The sequence below is a fragment of the Miniopterus natalensis genome, chromosome 15 (genome assembly GCF_054644295.1).
Source record: "Miniopterus natalensis isolate mMinNat1 chromosome 15, mMinNat1.hap1, whole genome shotgun sequence".
Taxonomy (NCBI): domain Eukaryota; kingdom Metazoa; phylum Chordata; class Mammalia; order Chiroptera; family Miniopteridae; genus Miniopterus; species Miniopterus natalensis.
Window position 1 is genome coordinate 21,463,649 of NC_142095.1, and position 10,257 is coordinate 21,473,905.

Genomic DNA, 10,257 nt, shown 5'->3' on the forward strand with positions numbered 1-10,257 from the left:
CTGGAGCTGTCCTGAGTGCCTTAGAGAAAACTCTCATCTTAGCTCTAAATGGCAGACATTCTTGAGAGATGCGCCCCTTCACTTTTTAGGTGGTCAGTTCTCTTTTTACCTTCTCCATTATAAATGTAATATATGATCATTACAGGAAACTTGGAAAATTCAGAAAAATGGGGGAAAAATCATCTAAAGACCTAACACCCAGGCATAACTATATAACCATTTTAGTAGTATTTCTTTTGTAAATTTTCTTTTATACCCAATATATAGTCATTGTATCCTAAATTTTTCATTTAAAATCATAATATATGCATTTATACTCATCGCTACAGATATTCATTGAGTATTTTAAACATCTTTTTAAAATGTCTACACCATATTTTAGTAAATGAGTAAGATTGCTTGGACAAGAGAGGTTTAACCAAATTATATATGATGTTGAGAAGTGAACATCTTTGGGCAATAGTTGTAGTTCCAAGTCTGCCTCTCATTGTCCCCAATGCCTAGGCCTTACTTCCCAGACTCTGATATAAGTGACCTGGTGTGAGGCTTCAGCGTGGATTGTTGTTTATGTAAAGCTCTCCACATGATTCTAATATGTAGCCAGGGCTCAGAACCATGGTAACATATGAAGCAAATCCTGATCTCTACCAAGCAAACTTAGCAATGACACAGACTCCAACCTAAATAATTCAGGTTTCATGATAACTTTTGCACAATATTCCAGCTTAATTTTCAAAGTTTTCCAAAGGCTGGTGGCTTGGCCATGCCTTAACAATGCTGTTACAGATACCAATTTCCTAAAAACTAGGCTCAGAAAAAGAAAAAAGGGAAAATCTTTCTTTCTTTCTTTCTCTTTTAGATCATTTTCTCCTTTACTGCTTACTTCCATCCAGAATTTTCTATACTGGAGTTTGAGAAGACTTTTGGCTTCTGTCTTCTAGTTCTTTACTTGGGCAGTGTTTGTCTTTCCCTGGTGAGGGTGGAAGCCAAGAAGTTACAAATGATTTAGTTGTAGTTAATCTTAACACTACACCTGAACCATGTCTGGAAGCTCATAGAAGTTAGGGGAATGAGCTCGTCCTTTCTACGAGATGTCATAAACAACCTGAGTGTGCTCCCTCTGTGACTGTACAGTCAGCAGACACTTGAGTTGTTTAGCCTTGAGAGCCTGCCATGGTACTTCCTTTTTATTGTGAATTAATTTCCTAGCATAGGGTCTTATATACCAAGCATTTGTTGGGCCAGTTGTCCTAAGAGTTTCTGGATCCTAGAATCAGAAATCCAGAGGGGACTTTAGGAAATTAGAATTTCAGAGCTAGAGGGTTTTAGTGGCCACCCAATTCAGTTCCCTTTGTGTAGTCCCAAGGAAACTGAGGGCCAGGGAAGTGGAGTGACCTGTCCAGACTCTTAAGATAAGCCAGCTTCCGTGCCGGAGTTAGAACTGAGAGTTGAAACCAGCTCTTCCCCCCACATCACATCTCCTCTCATCACCTTCATGCTTCAGGACCTGCCTTCAGACAGGCCCAGAAAAGCAGCTCCTGACTCCGTTATACAAACCTTCAGTTAAGGAGACAGAACAGCTTCCTTGAGAGGTATCACCAAACTTTCTGGCAATAAAGGAATAAATGCTTTTCCTGGAAAGTGCTGCTCAGTGAGTCCTGCTCAGAGACACGGCTTGTTCTGAGAAGATGACCAATAAGCAGAATATTCCATTACCCTTGGTGCCAGAATCAAGGAGCGTTTCCAGCTCCTTCAAGTGGTGGCACTTCCTGTCCTCATAGCCAGCTGATGTGGCTGTTAGAACAACAAGCTTTAACTGCGGCTATATTAAGATGGTGTGACTTCCTTTGCCATTCTGGGACACATCTTGGTTACCCCATGGAATTCCTCTGCTTGGGCAAAGGTTTAAGATTCCCTCCATCAGGATGGAATTGGAAACAAACTCTGATCCCCAAGTCCCACATTAAGAGTTTAAGAGCTCCTTGGACATTGCTGAGAGTGCCCCCAGGGCCATGTTAACAAGGAGGCAGGTTATATGTCACCTTTCTGAGGGGAAAGGAGTGCCCAGCATTCCTGCTTCCTAGACTTGGGGAAGATTACATTTCATTAGGTGGCAAGCCTGCCAAGGCACAAGTGTAGAAAGGGGACCCAGGCCAAAGATGTTAGGCATCAATCACTGTCCTGGTTAAGCCCGGGGCAAGAAGGGGGAAGAACCCGCAGGCCCTGGTTTCTAAGTCATTCCCAAGGGCAGCTCTGAGGGGGAAATCTTGCTCTTGGCCCTCCCAGAGCAGGCAGCAAAGAGGACACCCCATGTGGAATGACTGCTGCTGCAAGTGTGCCCCTCTTTAAGAAATCAGGACATGTCTAACTGTGTGGGAAAGGTGAAACGAAACCAGTTGCTGTGATAACCAGCTTGCCCTACATAGCCGTTGGTCCTGTGCAAACCCCCTTTTCACCTCTGAGATATTTGTTAGCTTTACAACAAATGCACGCAGGTGTATATTTACTGGCCCCATTTTACAGACGAGAAAACTGAGGCACAAAACAATGATGTGAGTTAGCCAGGGTCTTGTGGCCAAGGTGAAAACCCAAATCTTTCACTTCCAGCTGAACAAAACTACTTCCCCTTTGTGTCTTCAGCATCTTCCTCCTCCCTCATTTCATCTGGGGCCGGGGGGAGGTGAACAAGACAGATTCATACCCACAGGGAGCTTATGTCTCATGGGGAGACATTGATGAAATGACCACAAAAATAACTGTGTAGTTATGATCAAGGATAAATGTTCGGGATCTTTATCCTGAGATCAATGGTAGCCGTTGAGTGGCAACAGCTCTTGTGATAAAATATAAATGGTCCTGATGAGCAGGCAGATGGCCTGAGTTCTAGGCCCAACTTTGCTGCCTTGATGCTAAGTGACTTGCTTTAATTCCTGCTCTTTTCTGAGCCTCTATTTCCTTATCTGCCCATTGAGGGCAGAGGTTTAGGTTGTTGTTGTTGTTGTTGTTTCAGCTGTCATGTGCATGTTTCTAGGACAGAGCAAAAAGTAATGACTGCAAACTTGCCACCATCACTATCTCAAATGTCACTTGCCCTGAGTTTGTTTTGTTTTTGGAGCTCGGTGGCCAAGACCTCTGGGGCTGCATCCTGCCTTGGATTCTTGCTCTAAGTGCAAGGTGACCCCTGATTCAGAGATAAATGGGAAGGAGCTTTGTCATGCCATGCTCTCATAACCGGCTCTGCCTTTCTCTCTGCCAGGGGCAGAAGGGAGATAGTGGAGTTATGGGCCCACCAGGCAAGCCTGGGCCTTCTGGTCAACCTGGCCGTCATGGTCCCCCGGGCCCCCCGGGCCCCCCATCTGCAGGTAAGAGCTACACTGTTTCACCTGACCTACAGCGTCACACTCCTGGCCAGCCTCCCAGAGAGAGCACGAGGAGATGCTAGCAGAGGCCTGCCTTGTGTTTTCAGTTAGAAACTGCTCGAGGAACTTAAATACATTTATAATTTCTCCACAGTTGGCCTCATTCAGCTTTTACACAGGAAAGATAAACATTGTTCTGGCTTTGTTTTTTGCATTTTGGAGAACAAATAGAGGAGAGAGAAAAATTACATTGGTGATGTCATTTGTGTATGCTTAATTACTAGAATATTCCTAGGCTATTCCTGGAATATTCTCTGTATCTCTGGGCTCTGCTCCACAAGGCTGGCGCTCCTCCCATATGTCCTTATTCATATTTCTTGTTAGAATGAACAGCCATGACTTGGTATAAGATGGTGGCAAGCCTCCCTTTCCCGCACGCCAACAGCATTCTGCTCCTGGGCACCCTGAGCCTACTCACGAAGTAGGCTAGTCCTCTCATTGAGGTCTACCCCTCCAGCTGCAGCTGCTTCCCTGGGGTCCTGACCAGACCTTTCCCCAGGGTCATTTTATTTCTTGCCCTTCTGGTACCTGCAAACTGTGCCTCCAGTTGCTGGCTGCCTTGAAGTTTTATAGCCTGAAACCAACGATTCTTTGGTATTCAGACTCCCTCCTATTTTCCCAGGAGGAGGGGTACTTATTTCATTTTTTAGTCTCTGTCTTTTCTTCTCTTTCCTCTCTTCCTGTTAATTGGATGCCTCTTGCTCCAGCACTTTTCTGCCAACTGGAATGTGAGGTCTAGATTTTTCTGTTTATTTCCTAGGACAACTTATAATGGGACCCAAAGGAGAAAGAGGATTTCCTGGGCCTCCAGGAAGATGTCTCTGTGGAACCCCCATGAATGTGAATAACCCTTCTTATGGAGAATCTGTGTATGGGCCCAGCTCCCCGCAAGTCCCTGCGGTAAGGTTCTTCTGGGCGAAATCTGGGGTGTTACCCATCAGGACCTCTCACCTGGTCCTCCTGGGCTTTGTACTAGTAAAACATATTTTTATGTATATATGTGTTTGTTTAGTAAAACTTACACTGGGCACACACTCATTATAAGAAATGGAAAATAAGGGGAAAGTCAAAAGAAGAAAACCAAGTTATACATTTGGTTGTGAGCCATTTTGGAGTACTGTATTTTCTTTGTCATTTTAAACAAAAAAAAATTATAGGAAATTTCAAATAAATTCAAAAGCAAAACAAATAGGGTAATGAACCTCCATGTACCCTTTGCCCAAATTCAATAATTATCAACTCATGGCCAATCTTGTTTCCTCTTTATGCCAACTCACTACTGCTCACCCCCCCTTGGATCATTATGAAGTAAAGACTGGACATCAGTGCATCATAAACACCATTTGAATTGATGCATAAACATCCAACAACAGGGCACTGTTTAAATAAATAACAGCACAACCGCATGGTGGATGGGTGTGCCCAAGCTTTTCGCTAATGTACACAGCACTGTGATGAACATCTTTGTGTGTAAGAATTTTGTTAAGAATCATTTCTAGATGATGAATTACTTGCTTATATGACCTCACCTTCTTATTTAAGTCTTGGACACATTTTAAATGTTTAAAAATTTTCCATTATGGTAGATACTTTTACTTCAAATAGAGTTGTTAAGACCTGGATTTAAAAGATATGGGAATCGAGACATTTCCCCCCCCTTCAGGAGGAACGCTAGAATAAACATGCAACCCCGTTCCCACTGTCAGCCAGTCCAAGGACAGTGATTGCGTTCTTCCCCAGCTACTCCCCAGCCCTCTGCAGAAGTGTTTTCTGGAAGCCTCACCAGTGTGTTCTCTGGCAGATTTTTGTGGTCAACAACCAGGAGGAGCTTGAGAGGCTGAACACCAAACATGCTATCGCCTTCCGCAAAGACCAGAGATCTCTGTACTTCAAGGACAGCCTTGGCTGGCTCCCCATCCAGGTACCCAAGGCGGGCGCTCAGGACACACCCCACCCAGGAAAGGCACACATCACTGAAGGTAGGGAAGGCCGACAGCTAGGCTGGTGTAGAGCGTTTCACAGTCTGTTTCCATGGAAGGGCTGAGCATATTCCTACTCTCTGTCTCTGAGCAGCTCTCCATGTCCCTGCTCCCCAGATAGAGCCTTTATTTCTGAGCCAAGGTTCTTCCAGACAGTCCCACATCCCTGCACTGCCAGGTCACTGACTTGATCTGATCCACGCATGAGGAAGTGGGGGGCTGCTCCTTAGTAGTGCCCCCCTAGACCCCGAGCCTCTGACCCCAGTGCCAATGGCCTGCCCTGCCTGCAGCTGCCTGGTGTACTGTCCTTGGTAACTGTGGTGTGTTTCTTTGGCCAGCTGACCCCCTTCTATCCCATGGACTACACTGTAGACCACCGCGGCTCCTGTGGGGACGGGGTGCTGCAGCCCGGGGAGGAGTGTGACGACGGGAACAATGACGTGGGTGACGACTGCATCAGTGAGTGGGGCCCAGCAGGAAGCTTGAGTTGCCATCGAGGAGGGAGTCAGGGCAAGCCCACAGTGGTCCTGTGAGGGGGAGGTGGTATCCATGGCCCAGGTTTGAGTAAGGACAGTGAGGTCTCAAGAAGCCAAGGGGCTGCTCTCGGACGCTCAGCTAACATGTGGCAGGCCTGGGCTGGAGCCGGGGTCCCTTTATTCTGTAGTGTGGGACCTGGGTAAGACTGAAGCTGCCTGGAGGTCCATTCAAGAGGGCTCCTGCTTGAGGTGGATCCTTTAGGCCACACTTTTAGCAGACAGAGCCCTAGCAGCAAAGCCCTTCTTAGTGAGTGGGCCCAGCCCAGGCTGGCAAACCTGTCCCGCCTCTGCCCCCTCTCAGGGCTGCACTTCCTGTGTCCTCTCAGGCTGTCACCGGGCGTACTGTGGAGATGGCCACCAGCACAAGGGCGTGGAAGACTGTGATGGCTCTGACTTTGGCCACCTGACGTGCGAGACGTATCTCCCTGGGTAGGAATGGCCTCACGGGCTATTATAATACCCCTCCATCCCCTCCTCCACCCTCCCCTCCTTTCTCTTCTCTCCTTCACAAATAATTTTGAGTGCATCTTATGTTCCTGGAACTTTCTAGACACCGAGGTATTATAACAAATAACACATGGTTCCTGCTCACCGAGGCAGGCAGTGAACCCATACCCACCAGGTGTCCTCCCAGAGCAGCATGCGTGCTGCTGAGGCCGTGTTGGAGCAGACACAGCCACCAGCTCCATCCCGGCCCTGGGGGTCAGCAGTCTCCAAGCTCAGCTGTTGCCCCTACATGAGCAGCTCCATCCCCAGTGGTTGCCATGACCACATTAGTTTTGGGGGGTGTGGGTCTGGGAGGGAAGCCCAGTGGAGGGTGGAGGTATCAGGGCATTTCAAAGACTCTAAGCATCCGTGTAACCTGAATTCTCTGGAACAACCCCCACCCTTGGGCAGGCCTGTGGGTGCAAGTGAGGCCACACCAGTATTAGTGTCTAATTTTGCTGGCTTGTGGCTCCTTCAGGAAAATCCCAGGAACTTAGTATACCCTTCAATGACCCCTCTAGTTATTTCTGAGACTTCAGTGGGGTTTACGTTGCTCAGGATAAGTATCTAGTGTTCTGGCCTCCAAGTCATCTCCCAAGCCAGCTGAGGGCCCGGGCCCTGTGAGGCACTGACTCCATGCCCAGAATGTGGCCCCCTGAGCTCCTTTCAAGGTGTGAAGTTGTGCCACATTCCCCTAATCCTCCCAGAACCAGAGTTGTCTAATGCTCTAGGGAAAAATGCTCTGCTCCTTCCTTGGCTCCAGAGCAGGTCGCTGGCCCCTCAACACTTCTACGTCTCTTAGGAGTCCAGGCTCTCCAGCCTTTGCTTCCAGCCCTGCTCCTCTTGTAGGCTTGGACCCAGGCCCTTGGCAGAGCTGGGGAACAGACACCAGGCCTGTCTCTCTAGTGCCCCCTAGACACCAGACTCTGCTCTCTTCAAGGGGGTCTTTTCAATGCCCATCCCCCAAACACATGTCAGCAGATCAGACCACGGGGGGAGGGGGGTGGGGGGGTGCGCAAACGACCTGTTGTTACTCTAGGCCTGGCCAGACCTCCACTGAGCCTGTCTGTGTGCACTGCCTCCCCTTTGAGGTAAGGAGGGCTCCTTACAGGCATCTGCCAGAAAGTTGGCAGAAGGGCTGAGCTGGTGGGTGGCTCCATGGCAACAGCTGAGTATAGACAATCACTCATGGAGAAGAGGACAGTGTAGAGCCCAGGGCTCGGCCACTGGCTCACTGTGGTTACTCTCCTAGTCCCTAGAAGCCTCAGGTTGCTTGTGAATTTGGGCAGAATGTACAACGTGCTGTCTCAGGGTTATGACTTGGGCTTACACAATAGACTGCGCTGTCCAGTATGGTAGCCTCTGGGCACATGTGGCTATTTAAGTTTAAATTAATTACAATAAAATAACATTTAAAATCCAGTCCTTCAGTCACACTAACCTTATTTCAAGCACTCAGCAGCCACATAAGGCCCATGACTGCCATATCGGACTGCATGGCAATAGAACATTTGCATCATTGCAGGATGATCTAATGGACAGAGGTGCACATTTCAGGCCTTGAGAGGGGGAGATTCTCCCAGGGATGCTGTGTTCAGAGCAAGGCTGCCGCCCCCTTCCTCCCAGATCCCTCAGCTCAGCTCAAGGCGAAAAGCCCCAGAGGCCTGGACTCAACTCCCCCAAATCCCTTGCCTCACACGGGAATGAAGACAGTCTCTATAGAATCCTGGGCAGCAGCAGCTGCTGTTGGGTGAGGCTTGACCAAAGTCACCACAGGTGGCCTTTTAGAACATGGCTTTTTCCTGAGAGCTGGCAGGAGCTCTCCTGCCTACTGCCAGTGTCCACCCTGACCTGTGTCTGCCTCTCTCAGGTCATATGGGGACCTGCAGTGCACCCCCTACTGCAACATCGACTCCACACCCTGCCGCTACTTCACCTGAGGACGCCAGGTGGCCTGCATCGCACACACATGCAGCAGCTTTTCCACCCTCGTTACACTGACCTCGCCATCCTGGTCCAGTTTCCACCACCTTCATTCAACAAAAACAAGATCAGACTCTTGCTGCTAAGACATGCTTTTAACTCAGTCCTACTGGAAGAGTCAGGACCACTGCATCCTGTCTTAATCCAAAGTCCGGGAAGACCTCCCACATGCCCGGCCTGGGGATTGACCCAGAGCTCCCAGTAGGCCAGTAGTGACCTACGGTGCCTGTTGTCTTCCAGAGTGTCACTGACCCAGGCCCCCAGGCCTTGGACTGGCTGAGCACTGTTAGACACACACAGACCTGCGGGCTGTTGTTCTCACCCCATGTGGGGCATCTGGGGCGTCTCGGGTAAGGGGCTCTTCGCCCCTCTGACTTCTGGAAACCCTGGCATCTTACCAGGGCAGCTGGCCGCTGGGTCTCTCCAGGCCTGTGAACCACACAGCAGGGGAGGGGGCCCGCCCTCTTGTGGTGGCTCCCAGCTCTGGACCCGCTGAGGGACCCCTCAACTAGCCACAGCCCAGCATAGCCCCATGTGGACATGGCTCCCCCAACAAGAGATCCAACCATGAAGAAGTACTGAGAAAACCCCCGAACCCACGCTCTGCCCTGGGTAGAGGGTGAGGCTCAGCTGGGGTGCCTGCTGTGCAGGTGGTAGCGAGTAGTGGCCTTCCACTTCTTGATGTTTCCCAGGCTCCTTCTTGACCTCGTGGCTCTCTGCAGTTTGACCACCATCTCACAAATGCTCTTCATGTCCATTTCTGGTTTAGGAGATTCTCCAGCAGAGGGTGACCTGAGTCCACGCCCAGGCAGGGCTGAACAGAGCCCCCTCCTGGGTGTTCCATCTGGGACCCCACACTTCTAGGCAGAGACAGTTTCTGTCCTGAGCTCTGACTCCTGGCTGCCTGCTGACTCCTGTGACCCCCTATGTCTCCATAGCGCATAGCTTGGTCCTCATGTCTGTGTGCCCAAGCCCCCCATGTGTCCACAGGACCGTCGTCCTGTGTGGGCTGCCTATCACCACCATCTTTCTTGAGTGGGCCTCAGCTTTGTTTTGGAAAGATGTCTCCCCCATGGCAGACCTCAAATGGGATTTGCCCATTTGTTACAGATGCAGGGACACTCCTGGGCTTTTGTACAAAGCTGTTTCATGTGGCTAAGTCTTGGTGACTCAGCAGGCAGGAGCTCTGGCTGAGCCGGCCACCATGCTAGTGTAGATGGGGTAGGCCCAAGGGCAGTGTTGTCACAGGTGGGCACATGGGTCAGCCTGGTTTCTTCAGCCTCTTCTGCAAGTCCCAGGGTGATATTGCTCCCATATAAAGCCACCACCTTCGTACTGAGATCTCTGGTGCAAAATGAAGAAATAAAGGCAGTTCTTTCCCCCGCTGTGGCTCTGTCTTCCCTGTGGGTTTGGAAAGTGTCTAGCATTGCTGGATGGAATGAGGGGTCTGAATTCAAGTCTTCTCTCCAGACTCTGCTGAGGGTTCTAGAGTTTGGAAGCAGTCCTGCTCTCTCAGGGTCAAGGGAGGAAACTGGGGTCCAGTGGTCACAAAGCCCAGTCTTGTTAGCCCAGCCCCACCCCCAGCCTTATGTTAGGATCTTGTTTTAGAGGGATGGAGATCCATTGGGCCTGAGAGGATCCCTGGCCTGGTCTCACACCTTGGAGAGCACTAATCTGTTTAATTATCAGACACAATTTGCTTAACTTCTCTGAGTCTGTTTTCTCATCAATAGACTGAGAATAACAGTACTTTATTTCAGGGTTGTGTTGAATTTTAGTAATCATATGGTTAAAATTTCTGACACCTAGAAACTGTTTAGGAAGTGTTGGATTTTATCTGTGTCATTATTTTAT

At 49.2% G+C, this 10,257-nt stretch overlaps 1 protein-coding gene across 3 annotated transcripts in view; it reads left to right on the plus strand.

Annotated features, from left to right (window-relative positions):
- COLQ (collagen like tail subunit of asymmetric acetylcholinesterase) overlaps positions 1 to 9,028 on the plus strand; it is a 501,022-nt gene extending 491,994 nt beyond the window's left edge. For all 3 annotated transcript variants that reach the window (XM_087824614.1, XM_087824615.1, XM_087824616.1), the window contains 6 exons: positions 3,257 to 3,362; positions 4,180 to 4,319; positions 5,221 to 5,340; positions 5,737 to 5,857; positions 6,261 to 6,363; positions 8,291 to 9,028. In XM_087824614.1, coding sequence (XP_087680740.1) covers positions 3,257 to 3,362; positions 4,180 to 4,319; positions 5,221 to 5,340; positions 5,737 to 5,857; positions 6,261 to 6,363; positions 8,291 to 8,360 — 660 coding nt within the window. In that variant the 3' untranslated portion in view covers positions 8,361 to 9,028. The remainder of the gene's footprint in view (positions 1 to 3,256; positions 3,363 to 4,179; positions 4,320 to 5,220; positions 5,341 to 5,736; positions 5,858 to 6,260; positions 6,364 to 8,290) is intronic.
- Positions 9,029 to 10,257: the final 1,229 nt, after the last annotated feature.